The 21,901-nt window shown below is 42.6% G+C and overlaps 1 protein-coding gene across 1 annotated transcript in view; it reads left to right on the forward strand.

Annotated features, from left to right (window-relative positions):
• The window catches only part of DHX29 (DExH-box helicase 29), a 44,953-nt gene extending 23,491 nt beyond the window's left edge, over positions 1–21,462 (forward strand). Inside the window, exons 17-28 of the mRNA XM_066602720.1 lie at positions 763–883; positions 1,528–1,612; positions 2,672–2,760; positions 3,412–3,540; positions 5,177–5,252; positions 7,459–7,683; positions 10,141–10,277; positions 12,746–12,836; positions 15,979–16,290; positions 17,302–17,433; positions 18,382–18,478; positions 21,198–21,462. Of these exons, the coding sequence (XP_066458817.1) occupies positions 763–883; positions 1,528–1,612; positions 2,672–2,760; positions 3,412–3,540; positions 5,177–5,252; positions 7,459–7,683; positions 10,141–10,277; positions 12,746–12,836; positions 15,979–16,290; positions 17,302–17,433; positions 18,382–18,478; positions 21,198–21,247 (1,544 nt within the window). The 3' untranslated portion in view covers positions 21,248–21,462. The remainder of the gene's footprint in view (positions 1–762; positions 884–1,527; positions 1,613–2,671; positions 2,761–3,411; positions 3,541–5,176; positions 5,253–7,458; positions 7,684–10,140; positions 10,278–12,745; positions 12,837–15,978; positions 16,291–17,301; positions 17,434–18,381; positions 18,479–21,197) is intronic.
• The last annotated feature ends 439 nt before the right edge of the window (positions 21,463–21,901 follow it).

A 21,901-nucleotide genomic window follows, 5' to 3' on the forward strand; every position in this document is an offset into this window, starting at 1 on the left:
AAGTTATAAAGTTATCCACAGGATAGGGAGTAACTTTACGGTAGGAGGAGTTCCGACTGTTGGGACCTCCATTATTCCTGAAGGTCCCTGCATAAATAGAGCAGATGTACACCACTGCTCAATATATTTCAATGGGAGGTGGAAACCTCTGAAATTGCCAAGTACAAGCTCTCTGCAACCTCTGGCACGCCCTTTGAAATGAATGAAAACAAAAAATTAAGAAGCCATATTTTTTGTATCGCCACGTCCACAAAACGTCTGATCCACACGGTAAGCACTAGAAGACAATAAATTGAGCTAAAATGTTGTTTTTGCTCATTTTGCAATAAAAACAATCAAAAAAGTTCTATGTACCCCAGTAAATTACCACTAAAAACTGCAGTTTCTAAAGCAAAAAAATAAGCCCTGACACAGCGCAGTCCATGGAAAAATAAAAAAGTTTGGGCCTTTGAATACGAGGGTGCAAAAACCATATTTTCCAAAAACCGGTTTTCTATTGTCAAATAAAAAAAAATATTTGCTCCTCTCTTATTCCTCATGGAAATATAAGAATTGACTGATAATTGGGTCTTACTGTAGAAATCAGTAAGACGTTCTTACAGCCTGACACTCAGCCCGGATTGGACCGTTTCATACTACAGGAACACGCATTAGTGATCAGCGTTCTTCAGGATGTTTGGGGATGTTTTTCAGATGTTTCTTATATTGATTAGCCCCTTAAAAATTACTGAATTGAGTAATCTGTATGTCTCCTTCCACCAGACAGAAGTGCACAGTACAGAAATGTAGAAGGAGCAGTGCTGATCTTCTTACCCGGCTTGGCTGACATTCAGCAACTTTATGACCTCCTATCTACTGACAAGAGGTTTAATGACAGGAGAAGGTAAGAAACAACCTAAAAGTATAACTAATATGATAGAAAGTATTTGTAGCACAGTATTTTAGGCAGAATGTGCCTGGGCTGACTTCATCATATAGTCAGCTTTATGGCGCCCCCCTACTATTCCTTTGATTCCCTCTTAGAACATCCACATAATTTATCCATTACTGGTGAGAAAACGCCGCTTCTAATGCCCTGCTTGCTATTGGCTGCCTGTGCAATATCAGTAATCACTCCACTACCTGCAGATCCAGCACTGGGTACATTACATGGATCTTCTCAGAGGGCACCATAACACATATGTAATAGTCATATCTAGATGCATTTGCATCATACTGGGCAGTCCATTTGCACAGGAACTTGAAAAATGCCAAAAGCTGCCAGAGCTCTGCAACAACTAGGCTGCGTCACTTGCAGATTTCGGCTGGTTGTTCACCCTGGTAATCATAAACTACCATGAATATTCAACAGATGGCATAGTTGGCGATTCCAGACCAGCTCTGCGTTGGGTTTAGCACTAGAGCTGCATTTTTACTATTCAGCTGTGAAGTGTATATTTATATATGGTGTATCCCCATTTGTGTACCCTCTACCATGCTTAGTCACACCGTGACCCGACCAGTACGGTCCTGATGTTTGTTTCCTAGGTACAAGCTGATAGCCCTTCACTCCATCCTTTCCAGTCAGGAGCAGGCTGAAGCGTTCGTACTTCCTCCAGCAGGAACAAGAAAGGTAAAGAATATCAAGTAAAATCTAACTGTAGAGTAACTTTTCCCAGACAAATGTTTAACCCCTTTCCAACCACATGACATAAATATACGTCATGCGGTTGTGAAGGGTATATACAGCGAGCCGAGCCTAATCCATACCCAGTGGGTCTCACTTAGTTTTAACAGCTGACAGCCTCCATCAGTGACCACAGTTGAAGTTTGCTCTGATTGCGGTCGTTAACTACTTAGATACCGGTGACCGCTGCATCTGAGCGGTAGGCGGGGGAAGGAGACCCCTTCTATCAGGACATTATATAGTACATTAAATAATAAAAATACAAGTTATCCTGCAAAAAAACAAGAACTCGTACACATATGTGTTGGTGGAAAAGAAAAAGTTATGTCCTTTGGAAGGCGGGGATGAAAAAGCAGAAATGAAGAACTGAAAAATTTCTGGTCTTGGAGTTAAAGGGGTTAACACATAAAGTCACTATTTACAGGAACCATATTGTTTTTAAGGGTCTCTTTAGTTAGAGAACGTCCGACATCATGGAAACGGAAGGGAATAAAGATCCAGCAGCATCCTGCAAATTATACCATCAGCTGTCATAGAGACATGTCACTGGTGGGAGTCTGGGCACCGCAACCCCACTAATACTTAGAATAAAGGACTGCAGCAGTCTATGGAGCACTATACACTTAATTCAGGGCCATAGACTGTCATGCAATGTTATGGCCCATCTTCATATCTCCAAAATGAAGCCAAAGGGGCTCTGACATATCTCTGTGACATGTCAGAAGTCAGTAAAATACAAACATGTAAACTTCAGGATACATACATTGCATGTCCCAGGTATCGTTCCCTTTTAAGTAAGTCAGCCCCAGGTTCCCCACAGCCCCCCTGCACACTGCAGCAGCACCCTGTCTTCTTCTACTGTACAGCGATCTACAGCATAGACAGTCAATATACACTAATGAAATATGTTGGCAAAATGACTGTACTGCGAAGTCCTCCATTAGTGCGGCTTTCTTTGTATAAGTGGATTTACGCTTTATTAGCATTATTTTCTTCTGATTACAGATTGTGCTGGCAACTAACATCGCTGAAACGGGTATCACCATCCCAGATGTGGTATTTGTCATAGATGCTGGAAGAACTAAGGAAAACAGGTGATCTGTCGACATCCACGTTGTTTTAATTTAGTTTTTAATGTTTTTCAATTTCAACCTGAAATGGCCAGTATATCTAAGAACGTGAATCTTCTTGTGTCCGCTTGTTGATTTGATTCTATTCAGCCATTTCTTAGTTATCTCTTTTTGGGAAAAGCTGGATGACCACCAACATGGCCGCTGTTACAGCCCTCAATAGCAACTAACTGGGATTGTCCCATGAATGAAAGTGACCCTAAATGTCGTCCTAATAGGAAGCTAAGCGTATTCTCCATTAGAAGCATTTAAAGGGAACCTGCCATGTCCCACAGCACTATAAACTCTGTTAGGGGACGTGGCAGGGTGCCGGGTGATGTTTTTTGTTTTTTTTTATTCGCGTCACAATCATTCTTTAACCTGCTATGAAGCTGGCAACTTGGCTTTCCTACTGCAGTGCGAAGGCACCCGGGTACAAGAGAGCCGGTGACCTGCAGGAGGGCAGACTTACATGGGGCTGTGCAGTAGGAGCGCTGGGAACGTCTACACTGCTAATTGTAGGAGAGACAGGAACCTACAGTTTAGCTCCCGCAGGTCGCTGCCTCTCTCATGCCCTGCCATACATTGTGGTTGTACAGTATTTGAATACATGTGATGTTGCGTCTTTTCTTGCAGATATCATGAGAGCAGTCAGATGAGTTCTCTGGTGGAGACCTTTATAAGCAAAGCCAGCGCACTCCAGCGACAGGGGAGGGCCGGCCGCGTCCGGGATGGCTTCTGCTTCCGACTGTACACCAAAGAAAGGTAAAGCATCTGGTCCAGGAGATGCTGTAGTCATGTGGAATTAATATGAATATCTGACATTAGAATAAGCGCTTTTTTATACATTCTATATTCTTACAGAGGTTATACGGTCCTTCAAAATTGATACTCTGTCCTTAGGATAGGCAATCAATATTAGATCTGTGGGGTCTAACTTTCTGCAGCTCCGGCAATTGGCTACTAAAAGTGCGGACTATACCTGATAAACAGTGAAGGGGCCATAGCTCATCAGAATCAGCCCCCCACCAACCTAATATTGATGTCTTACCCTCAGGATAGGCCATCAGTTTTGAAGTCCCAACTAACCCCTTTAAATAGGTTCTCTGAGATTCTCAGTGTGGTCCTCCAACTAAGTCTTGTGAGACTGCAGCTATATGGACAGTTTAGAGGAAATTGGTCAAGACTGGTGCAAAAGAGAAGTGCAACAGCTAGCCATAAATCCCTACACATTTGGCAAACCATAAACATACAGTATACATTTAACTATGTGTCTAAAGAAAGGCTTGCCGCCCAGTGGATAGCGCTTAGTGTAATTTTACTCAGGCCAGCGATCGCCAGAGTAATCGCTCAAAATAGCGATTACGGGTGTCTCGTCTTGCCTAAACTCTGGACCGGACAGAGCAAGTGAGTCGAAGTTGCTTGGTTTTACCTCGCCTAAAAACTAAGTGACTGTCGGTTCATCCACGAACAACTGCCTGTTTACTCTGAATGGAGGCGGGCAGCCGAAAGTGAAGTCTAGCGCTCTCCTCCTCCAGTCAGTGAGCGATCAGCGCTCCTGTGTAAAGACCAGTCATTATAGTCAACCTGTGTAAAAGTTCCCTTAGTGTATATTACGAAGTTTCTGCATTCTAGGTGCTGAATAAATTCTGGTAGTCCCAAATAACCCCCTTAAAAAGAAGGCATTCCTACGAGCCCCTGTATTAAACATAAGGAAATGTTCAGATTCTCTAACAAATGCTAGAAAGTTACCTCTCTTGATTTTATTAATTTCTTTTCATGGGAATCGCAGTCCCAAAACCTTTTTTTCTGACAATGCAAATAATGCTTGGAGGAATCCCGTCTGAGGAGAGGCCTGCTCTACTATTAGAAGGCATCATTTGTTAATAATCTTTATATAGCGCCAACATATTCCGCAGCGCTTACAAAACAGGGGAGAACAGATACAAGAAATGAAGATACAAAAACCATGGTTACATGAAGTAATCAGTAATCAGTTGATGAAGACAGTAGGGCTGAGGGTCCTGCTCCAACGGGCTTACATACTACAAGTAATGGGGTGATACAGAAGTTAAAGGGACTGGAGATGTGCACGGTATGGCGGGGTGGAGAGTGAGGGATGCTATACACAGACAATGGTCAGACATTTAGTCGTGTGGTGGCTGAATCGGTGTGAAGCATGTTATCAGGCGGAGTACAGAGGGGTTTGGTATGATAGCAAAATATCTTTTAGGACTTCTACAAGAACTGTTTCCAATATAAAACCCTCGGCTTTGTCTACAGGACCTGTTCACCCCACAGTGTCTATTTTATAGGGAAAGACGTGATGACAAGACCTTGACTTGTATTTTTTTTTAAGCATTATTTCCATATATTCCATATCTGTATTTTTTCCTTGTAGATTTCACAGTTTTATGGACTATTCGGTCCCAGAAATCTTACGAGTTCCTTTGGAAGAACTTTGTCTCCACATCATGGTGAGCTCGTTACAATGCTAAACTGTGGAAACAAATCTGGCAATGTAATGTTATACATTAGGATTGTGAATATCCTTATGTAATGTCTGTTTGCAAAAAAAACCACTTCCAGTGTGTAGACGTATTTTATAGTCTGGTTTTTAACGTTTGAAGAAGAGTTTCCTACTGTAGTTAATGCATCTATCATTCAGTCTTCTGCAGTCAATTACAAATCATAATATAATATCACAGAATAAAAAGACGCACTGCAGGATGAAACTGCTAACGACCTCTTTATTAAAGGTGGAATAAATCAGTCAAAAATATAATGAATGTGTTAAGGCAGCAGTCCTAAGCTCTCACTCACAACCTGAAGGTTGCGGGTTCAATCCCCACTTGGTTCAGGTAGCCGGCTCAAGGTTGACTCAGCCTTCCATCCTTCTGAGGTCGGTAAAATGAGAACCCAGCTTGCTAATAAACAAAATTACCTGAAAGCGCTACAGAATAAGTCAGCGCTATACAAATAACAAGTCCCTTTTCCCCATCTGGAAAGTTGGGCAGGGCATCTCCAAAGGGAAAAATGCCTGCAATCGGACACCCTGGCATGAACCCTAACATTAATCCCTAATTCTTGGTCACTTGCAGAACCAGCCACTCAATCACCTTCCCATTTACTGGTCTAGCTAAACATTTTCCTTGGTGTTGCCTTGTCATGTGGATATATATCATACGGTAAAGGAAAAACCTGCCGCTGATTGTAAACCCCTGCTGGATCCCTATAAAGTGTCCATAAAAGTGACGGTCTGGTTTCAGAAGAAAATTCTGTTCCAAGACTGGAGGGGGTATATTACTTGCAGTTGTTCTCTGCCATCTCTCCCATCCGCAAACTCTGGGTCCAAGATAGACACTGCATATAACTACCTAATGCACACTGTGCACTGATTGGACCCACACTGATCACATGAGCAGCCCTGGCCAATCGGAGGGCAGGTATAGTGCTTTGGTAGTCTAGTACTGTAGATATTAAGTAATTTGAAGATTGCCATCTTCAAGGGCTGAAAATAGGACCCAGAGCAAGCATATTCGAGGGACAGCAGAAAAAGAACAGCTGCAGGTAATATACCCCTCCCCCTCCCCGGCCCTGAAACAGAATTTCGCCCTAAGGCTGGGTTCACACAGGGCGGATTCCCGCCGGAAATCCCGCTGTTTGGCCACAGCTTTGAAGCGGCCCGGCCACTCGCTCTTCCGCTGCGGCCGGCGCTCCGGCCGCAGCGAAAAGAAAGAATAAGTAGACATGCTGCATATTGTAAAGCCGCGGCTGCGGTCGCCGCAGCCGCGGTTCCTGCCTGACTTACCGCAGCGGGTTGGCCGTCCCGTGTGGACGAGATTTCTGAGAAATCTCGTCCACATGGTTGGCTAATACCGAGATTAGCGGCCGCAGGCAGATCTGCTGCGGCGAAATTCCGCGCGGAATTTCCGCGGCAAATCCGCCCTGTGTGAACCCAGCCTAAAACTGAAGGATTGCTTTAAATGTAGATGTTGCTTCTTTCAGTCAGCAGAGGGCGCCTGAGAGCTTGCTATAACTGTCTCCTAAATGTATTGGTTCAATCTTATTATATTGAGTGACCTTTCCACTTTAAAAAAATAGTATATATACTAAAACTATACTGTATACTATAATGTTTAGCTATAGCTGAGTGACTCCCCATACGCTGTCATTAATGGTCCCACAGATACTGCCAATCGGCTGCCGTAGAATAATCCTAAAATAATGCTCCCTCTAATCCCAAAGTAAGGTATATTTAGAAAGATGTGCCACTCTACGAATGCTGAATGACAACTCACATGGCAGCTGTAACTATGAGATTAGTTTCACTTGTCTTCCCCAGAAGGTCCCTTAAAGGGGTTACATGAGACCAGAAAAAACAGCTGCACTTTTTTCAAGAAACAGCTTCCTCTCCATTTGCTATGTGTGATATTACCGCTTAGTTACATTCAAGGGAACATGGATGAGCTGCAGTACCAGACACTGCCTATACACAGGAGTGGTGCTGTTTCTGGAAAAATAGCAGACATTTCTTCTAACCTCATACAAACCCCTAAAGTCACCACCTAGGACAATGACAGTTCTCTAGTGAGGGCTACTGAGGCGCCATGACGTACGGTATTTGATGCACATTTGGGCACCTTTCTGAAAAATATTCTGTTTTGCTCTTGTTATGTCTAGAAGTGTGAGCTCGGCTCTCCAGAGGATTTCTTATGTAAGGCACTGGACCCGCCACAAGTCCAAGTAATCAGTAATGCCATGAACTTACTGCGGAAGATTGGAGCCTGTGAGCTCACCCAGCCCCAGCTTACTCCTCTGGGTCAGCACCTCGCCGCTCTGCCAGTCAATGTGAAGATTGGAAAGATGCTGATTTTTGGTGCCATCTTTGGCTGTCTGGATGCCGTGGTAAGCAGGACTCTCTAATCTGCTTATTTTATCACCTACGGTAGTAGCCAGTACTCGATAACTGCAGCTTCTGGAAGATTTACTGCTCCGTAATGGCCAGTTACGTTTTTCTCCTGATCAGCTAATAGAAAAAGGTATTGTTGTTTTGTAAGGAGTCTCTTTCCAGAAAAGTTGGGTGACAGGCAATGTGGCCACCATTACAGCTGCCACGCAATGACCCGTGCGTCACTCGCCTGATGATTTACGATATTACGTAGCAGGCGAAAAAGAAAAACTGCCACAAACGGGCAACAACCGTTTCACATAGTGGGAGGCCAGAAGAAGCACGTACCCCACCAACCTGCTTGTCACACTTTCTCCTTTTCACGTGCTTTGTGAATTTGCGTTGGGCGGTCCAGAAGGGAGTAAGGAGCGGGTTCGGGAACGGAGTCCACTGTATACCTGGCGGCTATCAGCTTTTTCTGACAGCTGATGGTTAGAGTTAGCGCTGATTACAGTAGCGAACGTTTTAGATGCCACGGAAAAAGCTGACAGTGCATCTAAACAATCAGAGGAGTTGTGGTGGGGCTACCAAAAAATGTTAATAAAAAGTGATCAAAGAGATAAATGTTTCTAAAAATGGCAATAATGAAAATTATAGTACAACCCTAAAAAACCAAGCCCTCACACAGCCCAATCAGCGAAAAAATTAAAAAGTTACGGGTCTCAGACTATGGCAACGGAAAGCAATTTTTGTTAAAGAAAATTTTTTTATTTAGACAAACACACCCCCTGAACAGTCACGTTAAAAACTGGAAAAACCCTTCCGAAAATGTCACATTTTTTCAAATCAAACTCCCTCTTGTGTTACAGCGGTCATATAACATTTTAATTTTTTTGTCAATGTAGGTGTCACACCCTGTATTGTGTGGGTCCAGTTCTAGTTTTTATAGGAACCAATTTCGGGCACATAGAATCATAGAATGATAAAGTTGGAAGGGACCTCCAGGGTCATCGGGTCCGACCCCCTGCTCATTGCAGGATTCACTAAATCATCCCAGGCAGATGTCTGTCCAGCCTTTGTTTGAACACTTCCATTGAAGGAGAACTCACCACCTCCCGTGGTAACCTGTTCCACTCATTGATTACCCTCACTGTCAGAAAGTTTTTTTCTAATATCTAATCTGTGTCTCCGCCCTTTCAGTTTCATCACATTGCTTCTAGTCTTTCCTTGTGCAGATGAGAATAGGGTTGATCCCTCTGCACTGTGACAGCCCTTCAGATATTTGTAGACAGCTATTAAGTCTCCTCTCACCCTTCTTTTTTTGCAAGCTAAACATTCCCAGATCCTTTAACCGTTCCTTATAGGACATGATTTGCAGACTGCTTACCATCTTGGTAACTCTTCCCTGAACTTACTTTAGTTTGTCGATGTCTTTTTTTAAAGTGAGGTGCCCAGAACTGGACACAGTATTCCAGATGAGGTCTGACTAAGGAAGAGTAGAGGGGGATAATGACCTCACGTGATCTAGACTCTATGCTTCTCTTAATACATAACAGAATTGTGTTTGCCTTTTTTGCTGCTGCATCACATTGTTGACTCATGTTCAGTGTATGATCTATCAGTATACCCAAGTCTTTTTTCACATGTGCTGCTTCTTAGCTCAATTCCTCCCATTCCATATGTTTTTTGTTTTTTTTTTCATTTTTCTTGCCCAGATGTAGGACTTTTTTCCTTGTTAAATACCATTCTGATAGTTGCTGCCCCCTGTTCAAGCTTTTCCAGATCTTTTTAAATACTCTCCCTCTCTTCCCCAGTGTTAGCTATTCCTCCTAGCTTTGTGTCTTCAGCAAATTTGATCAGTTTCCCATCAATTCGCTCCTCCCAATGTTGAACAACACTGGGCCTATATAATATGCAATATTTTATAGTACGGGGTGTTACGGATGTGGCAATACCAATTATATGTAGTTAGTTTTTATTTTTTCAATATTTTAAAGCCTTTTGGAGGGGAAACATATTTTTAAACTTTTTTTTTGTAAAAACGTTTAAATGTCACAGTCAGCAATGACTGCAGCATCTGCCGGGTTAAATAGTGTATCACTGTAATTATACTGACCCATAAAACAAAGTTTCTATGTGATTTTTTTTTTTAACACTGCACTGTGAATGCTGAAACCCCTCCAACAATGGTGCAGTTGCTTTTTTGTTTTTATTTCTCCCCACGTTTTTCCATACATTATATCATACCATTAAAAATGCAATTTGCCAGCAAAAAACAAACCCTCATACAGCTATGTCTATGGAAAAATTAAAAAGTTATGGCTTTTGGAAGGCGGGGACAAAAAAGCAAAAATAAAAAAATTCTGGTCATGAAGGGGTTAAAAGGTTTTTGCTTTTTTCCATGCAGTGAGTGCCACTGTTTGAATTTCTGGATCTTTTATTAATTTAAAATAATGATTATTCCCTTTTCCCAGGCAACGCTGGCAGCCACCATGACGGAGAAGTCTCCATTCATGACACCTATTGGTAGAAAAGATGAAGCAGATTTGGCAAAATCCTCCATGGCTCTGGCTAACTCTGATCATCTGACCATCTTCAGCGCCTACATGGGGTAAGTCACTGGTATAGAGGGACCACAATGTACTGGGACATATTCCTCAGTAGGCAATGTCTCCAATGATTAAAGAGACTTGGTCATCATCTGTTTGCAGTTCTCTCTGCAGCATAAGGTAGTGACTGTGTGGATCTGTGCAGTAGTTTTGGAGAAACTTGCCTTTTGTCAGTAGCCGCACATGCGTAGAGGTTAGTAGTCCTGGATATTCATGAGCTGCAGCTAGCTACACCCCACCTACTCCAGTCACTGATTGACAGCTGTCTGCCTATTACTGTGCAGAGTCAGAGATGCCAATCATTGGCTGGATGGTGAAGTGGGTGTGGCCAGCCTGAATATGTAGGACTAGTTCTGTGTCTAGCTGCTACTAATACAATGCAAGTTTCTCCAAAACTACTGCACAGATCCACACAGCAGACATATCGCTGTAATCAGTGTGACAGGCCCTACCTTATGCTCACTGAGGAATGCAAAAAGATGGTGACAGATTCCCTTGAAGTTTACATACTGTATAAATTGATTATGCTTATTTCATTTATTCTATTACCTGTGTCTTCACATGAACTTGCGCTATTACACACAATGCACTATGCATACTAGCATACACTGCAATGTATATTCGGCTTCTAGATTGACAGGACTGTGATGGAGAAATCTGAAGTTTCTTCCACGTTCCCAACCTATTATCGGATTGCACCCGCTCATATACCATACCCCCTGGCTCAGTAAAGGCTGTAATGTTCATAAGGTTACATGGGAAGCCCAATTTAAAGGGCCACACCAGTGACATTTTTTTGTTCATTTGTTATGCAACTATCCCCCCTGTGTATATAAGTTGGCCAGTATTACCTTGGTTAGTCATCCCTTACTGTCTGAAACTTCCTAAAACCCTTCTCTTCAGATAGGTCATGTGATCTCATTCAGACCACCTGAGAATTACATGTATTTATGTTCTCTTGAGACGTCACTCTTTCAGTTTGCATAATTCCTGTGTGATGATATTACATGAAATCTGTCACACGAGCTCTTCATGAGGGGACAGAAACTCCTATCACAGTTACTGCTGATGATTAGCAACTCCTGTCACACAGTTATAATGAAGAAGATCACGGATCAGCCTCCTGACTGTATAATTATGGTGTCACTTTTTAGGTAAATATAGAATTGAGAAGGTAATGGCAGTGTCTTTCCAGCAGGCGGAGATGGCAATAGCTTTAGCTGGTCATGTGATGCTGTGCTAATGCATCATGGGAGTGTTAGCGGAGCAGGGAGAGATATCTCAGTGTCAAGATGGTGCCTGATAAGTATCATGCAGGAGGCTGCACTGCATGGAAGGGACTGTAGTATACATAGGAGACATCCAGAGTGGGACAGGCTTCAGGTGAGGGGATGCAGGGATTAAAAAGTGTGTTTTCGCCACAGTGGCCCTTTAGATAAGAAAATGGCAAATGTCCCTCTAGACTCTCTGAAATTGGTCTCCTTCTTTTTCTTACTACCAAACAAACAATTGCCCAGTTGTCGAATAAAGCAATTCTAGACTTCATTGAAGTCAAAAGGCGACTTAATTGGTACACCATCAACGTCTATCTTGGCAGGCTATCATAACACATTCCTGAGAGTCGGGACCCCATGAATGGATGATGTCAAGCGCTGCGGAATATGTTGGCGCTATACAGATAAAGTTGATGATTATTCTGTCTGTCCCTCTCCACATAGTAGGAACTTGCTTTCCTTCTAAAGGGGATATTTTTGGCAGTTTTTAGCCTGCTGTTTATACCTCCCACCTTGTGAGAGATTCCCCCCACTTCCCCTTATAATGATAGTGGTATACACTGTGGTATAAGTCGTTGCTCATTTTGCTATCACTTTGTTTCCGTTATGTTAAACATTTTATGTTGCTTTCTCTTCCACTGTTTTATTTCTCTCCTATTGTAATAAACAAAATTCCAAAAACAAAATGAATGCAACAAAACTGCCTCCTTATGGCCGCCTGCACACGAGCGGAAATCCCGCCGCGGGATTTCCCGTGGGATTTCCGTCGCTGAAAGTTTGCATAGGAGTGCATTACAATACGCACTCCTATGCAGACGGCCGCGGTTTGGCCGCGCGAAATCTCGCGCAGCAAACAAACCGCGGCATGTCCTAATTTTCTGCGGGGCACGCACTCACCCGACCACCGGCTCCGGTCTGCGCATGCGCCGGCTGCGCGGCAGCCGGCACATGAAAGAGCCGGGCCGCCAGGCGCGGGTGAGTACGCGCTCGTCCCTGCAGGCGCTCGGGTCGGATCGCGCAGCGAGAATTCTCGCTGCCGGATCCGACCCGCTCGTCTGCAGGCGGCCTAAAGCAGATGTTGGGGAATATCTCTGTATATATACTTGTAAAGGACTCTTATATTCTATAGGTGTGTGTCATCCCAACATTCAGCATATAGACATGTTGCTTATTAGTAATTCCCTTTGTCTTCACAGGTGGAAGATGATCCGAGCAGAAGGTTACAGCTCCGAGATGAGTTACTGTAGGAAGAACTTTCTAAACAGAAAGGCACTTCTGACTATAGAGGTATTACAATAATTAGCCATTTTAATAGCATACAAAACACAGGACTAAAATGGACCGATAATCCCATAAAATTAACTAATTTACCTTTTATCTTGCCGCTCTTGACGTATAATGCTTAGCTACCTAGTTTAGCTGTTTCCTGTAACCCCTTAACAACACAGAACATAGATTTATATCCTGCCTGTTCGTTTTGATGGAAAAATAAAAAACTTAATTGCTGTCAGAAGTTGGCGGAAAATTTTTATGTTCTTCCAAAGATTTTTTTTTTTTAAAGTAGTGCAACAAAAAAACCCAAAAAACTATATAAATCTGGTATCGTAGTAATATTTCTGACCCATAGATTAAAGTTTTTTTGTTGCCGTGTCTGTCATAAAAACAAGCCCCCCCCCCCCTTCCCCAAAGATGGCGGCATTTCGTTTTTATTTTTCAATTCAATCCACTTAGAAATTTTTCTACGTTTCTCAGTACATTATACGATACATTAAATAGTACCATTGATAAATACTTGTCCTGCAAAAAACAAGTCCTCAGACAACTACGTCATTGGATAAATAAAAGAGTTCTTGAAAGCAGGGAGGAAAAAACAAAAATGAAAAAAAAAAGCGGCGTCATCAAGGGATTAAAGGGGTTGTCCCGCGCCGAAACGGGTTTTTTTTTTTTTTAACCCCCCCCCCCCCGTTCGGCGCGAGACAACCCCGATGCAGGGGTTAAAAAAACAACCCGCACAGCGCTTACCTGAATCCCGGCGGTCCGGCGTCTTCATACTTACCTGCTGAAGATGGCCGCCGGGATCCTCTGTCTCCGTGGACCGCAGGGCTTCTGTGCGGTCCATTGCCGATTCCAGCCTCCTGATTGGCTGGAATTGGCACGTGACGGGGCGGAGCTACACGGAGCCGGCATTCTACACGAGCGGCCCCATAGAAGACTGCAGAAGACCCGGACTGCGCAAGCGCGGCTAATTTGGCCATCGGAGGGCGAAAATTAGTCGGCTCCATGGGAACGAGGACGCCAGCAACGGAGCAGGTAAGTATAAAACTTTTTATAACTTCTGTATGGCTCATAATTAATGCACAATGTACATTACAAAGTGCATTAATATGGCCATACAGAAGTGTATAGACCCACTTGCTGCCGCGGGACAACCCCTTTAATGGAAAATATAATCAGAAAATGAGCTATTGTATAAATCAAATTTTCGTGTTTAACATAGTTTTAAAGCCTTTTTGTTAGTTTTTTTATATATATATTTTTTGATGTAATTAGCTATGTTAAAAAAAATCCTAAAATCCTGCAGTTCTCACACCGACTGCTAAACTTAAGAATAATCTACCACTTCCTGTTCTGTTGAGAAAACTTTTCAGTGGTCATCTCCTTATCAATGAAACATAACACCTAAATATAGATAAAACAGGATCCACTGTTTATGATAGGTGATAATCTCAGCTCACCTCCTCCCCCTCCCTGCACAATAACCTCTGAAGAGTTCACAGAGCATGTCTAGAGCACTCTCCAGTAGAAGTCAGCTCCTCTCCATCGTGCGACTGGCCTATGAAGATTATGTAAAACCTATCTGTAAATGTTACTTTCAGCTCAGGCAGGATGGCTGCCCCTATAATCATGTTCAAAGAACAGAATAAAAAAAATCTACAATCAGAAAATAAAATCAGGTTAGAAAAATGGAAAATGTTTCACTATCTGGTTTTATTTAGTAGAGAGAAATATAGCTGATACATTCCCTTTAACTACTATAAACTACATTCAAGTAGGGCTACATGATCTCCTCTTATCGGCCTCGCTGAACAGGTGATCAGGGTCCCCCATTCTGCCAGCAGTGAAACTCCAACCTAGAAGACATTTATGACCTATATTAATAACTAGCTGATATACCCGGCTTCGCCCGAGTTAATTTGGTACTGGTGTTTATCTGGTGTTCACACGGAAAATCTTACGAAGTCGTGGTTACTTTAGAGATACTGAAGAAAAACATATGTTCACCATTTTGCATAGTTCTCTGCGTTACCCAGGAAACACCACGTGGAGGAAACCATGCGACGTTTCCTTTATATAAAATGACATCAGGAAGTGAGAGAATTAGATTACGTACATAAAATTTGGACACTAATTCTTTTGCGCTTAGAATTGAATAATCGAGTTGGGACCTATTAACTTTTCATATTTATGACACAATCAATGCTTGTGTCAAATTTCATGTTTTTATGACATTGGGAAGTGAGAGATTTAGATTATCTACGTAAAATTTGGACGCTAATTCTTTTGCGCATAGAATTGAATAATCGAGTTGGGACCTATGAACTTTTCCTATTTATGACATAATCAATGCTCGTGCCAAATTTCCCGTTTCTATGACACCGGAAAGTGAGAAAATTAGATTCCGTACGTAAAATTTGGACGCTAAATCTTTTGCGCATAGAATTGAATAATCGAGTTGGGACCCATTAGCTTTTCCTATTTATGACATAATCAATGCTCGTGCCAAATTTCACGTTTCTATGACACCGGAAAGTGAAAAAATTACATTCCGCACGTAAAATTTTGACGCCAATTCTTTTGCGCATAGAATTGAATAATCAGGTTTGGGACCTATGAACTTTTCCTATTTATGACATAATCAATGCCCGTGCCAAATTTTAAGTTTCTATGACACTGGGAAGTGACAGATTTAGATTATGTACGTAAAATTTCGATGACAATTCTTTTGCGCTAGAATTGAATAATCGAGTTGGGACCCAATTACTTTTCCTATTTTGGAGATAATCTATGCTCGTGCCAAAATTCATGTTTCTACGATATCGGGAAGTTGGAGAACTTTTGTCGAGTCAGTCAGTCAGTCAGGGCTTTCAGCTTTATATATATAGATAAGCCTTAGATAGGAATGTGGCCCTTGAGAGCGCTATAATCTGACAATGTGTCCCTCGTACCTGAAGAGATTGTTCGCTCCCGGTCTATACACTGAAGGCAGACAACCAGCACTGCTTTTGCACTACAGGATTAGATACAACCGTGCGTCATGCGTGAAAAAACGCCCACGGACGTGAGGCCTAACTTGTATACGAGTGTCACCTACACGGAGTTATAGTACCGGCTGCTTTCTGTAACGTAAATGCTTTTGTATTTTCTTAAGGACGTGAAACAGGAGTTAATCCGGTTGGTGAGAGCAGCGGGCTTTGAATGTTCCAAATCGACATCCTCAAATAGCATTAAAGGAAGTTTAGACAAGAGGGGAAAAATGTCCACCGAGGAGATGTCACTCCTTAAAGCCATTGTAGCAGCCGGTCTGTATGACAACGTTGGGAAGATCCTGTTCACAAAATCAGTGGATATCTCCGAGAAGTTGGCATGCATGGTGGAAACCGCGCAAGGAAGAGCACAAGTGCACCCGTCCTCTGTGAACAGGGATCTGCAGACGTACGGCTGGCTGCTTTACCAGGAGAAGGTGAGAAGGTGTTACTGTGTTGTCCGAGTGTTAGACCATTTTTTTTTTTTAAACCATCTTTTTTGTTGAAATTCTATTTTTGAGTACGATTACATCATAATTTCTACACATTTATATAAGCATAATATACATAAAGCATATCATTACCCCACCCGAACAATGCAATTAATCACAGCTAGATTAAAACAAATCATCATCTCCCACAAAGAAAATATAAATATAGACACATACAAAAAAAGCACCTTACTCTTCTCCATCTTCTCACCTCTCTCCCTCACCTCTCCAAATCCCATCAACTTTTCTACAGTACCTCAATGCAACCTGCACTCCATATGAACTAGCCATTATATAAATCAGACCATCTTCCCAAATTTCCCCAAACTTAGTCAAACAGCCTCTCTTTTTTTTTTCTGTAGTCCCCTGTCCAAGGATATAACCTCTCTTATCTTTGTGACAACATCTCCTACTGTGTTAGACCATTAAAAGCCTATTTACACTGAAAGATAATCATTCAAATGACAATTTGAGTGACAGTTTTGAGCGATCATCTTTGCATAACTCCAAGTAGCTAATTAGCTACTTAAGAGTTAATGCAGGTGGAGCGGGATACCGCTGCGATAGCTCAGAGAACAAAGCAGCTGTTTTGTATATGCAAACAGCTGCATTGTTCTCGGAGTTTTCAGCTGGTGTCCCGCTAAGAACTGCCAGCGGGATACCAGCTGAAAGAATACTATCAATGCTGAGAAAATCGTCGTGCAGCGCTGATGAGTCATCAGTGAAGAAATCGCCGATGAACGAATAGTGCACGATGGCCCCGCGCTTAGACGCAATGGTTATCGCTCAAAGGATGGCTTTTCAGCGGGTTTTGAGCCATAATCGTTGTCTAAATGGGCCTTAACTCTCCTGTATGTCTATGCCATTCATAGAATCTTACAGGATTAGTAATAAGTCTTTATTTGCTATGATTACACTGCACCATCCACTACTCTTCTGTCTTTGGACTTTGCGCAGGTTAAATATTCCAAGATCTTCCTTAGAGAAACAACTCTGGTGTCTCCCTTTCCGATACTTCTGTTTGGAGGTGATATAGCTGTACAACACCGGGAACGTCTGCTGACTGTAGATGACTGGATCCAGTTTCAGGTATATACTTGTTTGTTAAAAAAAAAAAGTTTTGGTTTTTTTTCTGTGAGAATGTATTATTTATTGTTGTTGGTCCATTTGGTATAATGTATATAGATCTTTCTTGGGGAGAATAGATTTGTCAGTAACCAGGCTTTCTGTGCCTTCATTGAATGGGCAAAGCATCTGCGAAACCAACACTTTTAAGCTTGTCTCATTAATTGTAACACTTTTTGCCAATTAGCTCATGGAAAACTCATTAAAGAGACCCTGTCACGTCTTCATAACACCATAAACTGAGTTATGGTGCTGTTAGGGGACGTGACAGGGAGCCGGATGATGTATTTTTTATACTCACCTGCTCCTGCAATCCAGTGCTGTTGACCCCCCTCTGAAGTCGGTGCACAGCACGAAAAGCTGACCCTTTTCAGAGTCCCATGTGCATGCTCTCCTATACAATTCTGTGGGAGAGAGAGCGCACGAGACTCTGAAAAGAATCCGATTTTCATGCTGACTTCAGAGGGAAGACTGCTAGATCGTGGGTGCGTATAAAATATCCAACAGCCCAGCTCCCTCTTCAGAAAAACTGGCAGCAAATCCGGATGCAGTAAAGTTGCTGACTTTTTATTATCCCATCACCACAGACAGCAGCAACGTTTCTTCAAGCTCCCTGTCACCTTCCGTAACAGCATCATAGCTTAGTTTATGGTGCTGTGGGGACGTGACAGGTTCCCTTTAATACAGAGATTCACTTATTTTTATTCCCCTTTGGATATTTGGTCAATAAGACCGGATCGGTACAAGTGTTTGTATCATTATTTTAGCTCTATTGTGTTTGGCTATAAGTCTGAGTTAGGTAACAATTCCACTACATTTTATTAGTAATTAATGAAAAAAATCCAGGTGATGCCGACGGGTTCACTGATCTTTTCCTGCTACTGTATATGATTGTTCTGTTTCCCTGCACAGGCTCCGGTGAAGATCGCTGTCATCTTTAAGGAATTGCGTGTTTTAATTGAATCTGTCCTAAAGAAAAAGCTGCAAAATCCTAAAATGTCTCTTGAAGGTAAATGTCGTTTTTGTGGTTTTCCCTATTTTTCACGATTTTAAATTCACAATTTTATTGATTTTATATAAAAGAACAGAATTACAGCTGCTGGCCAGCAAAGATCGTGTAGCATCTTAAAGGGCTTGTCCAGGATTAGAAAAACATGGCTGCTTTCCATACACAGTGCTACCCTTGTCCATGGGGTTGTGTGTGGTATAGCAGCTCAGCTCCATTGAAGTGAATGGGTACTAAGCTGCAATACCAGACATATCCTATGGACAAGGGTGGCGCTGTGTTTGAAAGTAAGCAGCCATGTTTTTCTAAGCCTGGACAACCCCTTAAAGTTATAGTCAGTTATGTTACAGACTACACCAATTATTTCAAATGGCCAGACTTATCAGAAGGCACCAGAATCACAGGAGTGGACAAGCAACCAGTAGTGAATGGTGGCATCTATAACATCAGCACTCTGCAGCAGTGTTCTATAAAATGTAGTGGGGAGCGAGTGTGAGAGCAGCAGTTTGTGCTCCAGAGCTGCCCCTCCTACTGTTGTTGGGGAAAGGAACCATTTTGGAAGCTTTGCAGAGATGTGTATAGTTGTAAATTAAAGAACATGTTAAACACCTAACAGAATATCTAAATGAATGAAGTTTGCTATCAGTGGGTGTAAAGCTTCCAAGGACTCCAGGTCCACAGCAGAAACCAACAAAGCATAAAAAGCTGTACTCAAGTATCTTTCCTTCTGTGAGATGTGCAAACTTACAGTTTTTACAGCAACATTTCAGCTCCTTATTTGAGTCATTTCAAGCTTGAAAATGTTTCCCTTTTTTTAATTTTATTACAAGTAATTGTACAAAAGCAAAAATAAAAGATTTTTAAAGTTTATAGTTCTTTACTTTTAAAAATATAATATTAACATAAAGTACAGAAATGGATTCTCCGTTTAGGATCAGATGTTTTGATATACCGTGTTTCCCTAAAAATAAGCCCTACCCTGAAAATAAGCCCTGCAACTATTTTCGGTGTGTGAAATATAAGCCCTACCCCAGAAATAAGCCCTAGGTACACTACATTAAAAAAGACAATACTCACCTAGCAGTTGCCGTTCGGGTCCCTCCCGCTAGGCTGCGGTGCTCCTGCAGGCTTCCGTGTAGTTTTCAATGCCAACAGAGCATCTCTTGTTGGTGACGGGGCTTGAATACCCCGCCCCTAGCAAGCTATTGCTCTGATTGGTTCAAGAGGGCTCTGATTGGCTCAGGCAGCGGGCGCTCGATGAACCAATAACAGCCATTCATTGAATGGTATCATTGAATGGCTGTGATTGGTTCTCCACTGTCTCTGACAGCTGAAAACCTGACCTGCTCCTATTGCATCGGCATCTCCTGCCTTCTGTATTTCTTGTTGGAGCAGTTGCTATACATTAGTGGGTCAGTTGACCACACTTCTGCAACTCAGAGTCATTTGGAGAGGAGCGTCTGACTGTTTGGTCCCTTGTACACTTAACAATAATCATTCAGATTCTCTCTGTATCGTGGGAATATGAATGATCATTCAGTATAAATTCTGGCAGCGACTGAGCGACTAAAGATAATTCATTCATCATTCAGTTTCTACAGGCAGTCATTCGTTTATGGTGGGATGGGAGGTGTAACTGCCTCCCTCATTTGGTAGTCTGCTACCTGCATGATGAGAAGATGCAGCTATCTGCACTCCTTAGGCCCCCTTTCCACAGGGAAATTCGGGCCCGCGCGTGTTCTCCATGCAGAATCCCATAGCGGGTCCCTCCTTTCCCGCAGACTTGAGGCCAGAAAATAACATTTTACTTACGTGTCCGGACGCTGCGGATCTTCCCTCCGTCGTGGCCGGATCTTCTTTCTTTCGGCACAGCGGTAGCATGCTGCGCCATGCGCACTTTTTTTTTTTTTTTTTTTAAACTCCTGCTCTCGCCGGAGAGCAGAAATTAGGCTGCGGGTGTGCAGCGGTTCCGGACAGCTTCCATAGGCTTAAATAGAAGCCTGCGGGAGCCCCGCACTAAAATGGGGCATGCTGCGGGTGTTTTCCCGCGCATGCAATCCGCGCCTTCGGGGAAAATGACATCCGCAGGTATTTAATTACCTGCAGGTGTCCGATGCATTCCTATGGGGCGCGGATCACGCGTGCGGGTGATCCGCTGCGGGCGGATCTGTCCCCATGAACATGAGGCCTTAGTCAGTAAGTATATGGCCATTTTCTGTGATTGTTTTTATATTTCCCCTTCTGTGACAGCCTTAGGGTTTGGTTTTGTCAGGTTGCAATTCTCTTCCCATCAGCTGCTCCATCATCTGACGACCATCACCATTCTGTTCCTATCACCTATTGGTCAGTTTCTAGTCTTGCACTTTTGTTCACTATGTGTGTTGATACGTGTTTCATATATTTGTTTGTGCAGCATCTGTATATAAGACTATATAGCTCTACAGGGAGTATCTGAGTACTGGAAGACGCTGTTAGTACCCAGGAAAGGCAACTGCAACAGGTGAAGTACTGCAGTGTATTGTCTTTCTGGCGCCATTACACCATCCAGTAACTAGAATAGGTCGCCACACAGCGCTGTTCCTGGAATATAGGCTGACCCTTTTTTATCACAAACAACCCTTTCTATTAATGTTGATGGATTTGCACTGCACACCTCCGCTTTCGTTTAGCAGCATCTCTCACCATCTAGTAATGACTTTAATTTCCGTCTTTTCCTTTACAGATGATGAGATTTTAAACATCATCAAAGAACTGATAAAAACAGAAAAGTGAAGCTGCTCGGATTCCAATCCCAAGGATTGCTGTACGGGGATGTGACCGGCCAGGCAGAGATACGGACATGGAAATCCTGTGGTATTTCAGCTCTGCTGCGTATGACTAGTCTCTCCTTATCAATGTTGCATGCAGCATTGAAGAGAATATATTACTTTTATTTTGTGCATTTGTTAATCATTTAACGGGTTCCAAATAAATCACAGTGCCATATGTACGCGTCTGATGCGGAGTTTTATGTCAACGTCTCCTTTGAGTTTTCATTAGGCTGTATATACGAGGACTGTTGGCTTCTGCACTGTGAAGTCGTGCCCATGAGAATTCATTGAGCAACACATTTTGGCACCGAGTAGCTAGCTCTACACTTGTAGGGCACGTCCATTGTCTGAAGGACTGATGCCCTTTAAAGATGTTGTGTGCCAGGTATAGGGTAAAGACTTGGAATAAAGTGTTTGGACACATTGGTGGGTTCTGAACCTCCGGATAGTCAGAATCCCTAATGTGTTCTCTACTACGTTCATGTCATCTACAACTACGATCTATAACCTGGACTGCAGTGGATACAACACACAACAAGAACGTTGTTGCCTCTGACCCTACTTGCTTCCTCTCTGTGATACACATGTTGGCAGAGTAAACCTCTTTCACTGCCAC

Source organism: Eleutherodactylus coqui, chromosome 5 (assembly GCF_035609145.1).
Source record: "Eleutherodactylus coqui strain aEleCoq1 chromosome 5, aEleCoq1.hap1, whole genome shotgun sequence".
NCBI lineage: Eukaryota > Metazoa > Chordata > Amphibia > Anura > Eleutherodactylidae > Eleutherodactylus > Eleutherodactylus coqui.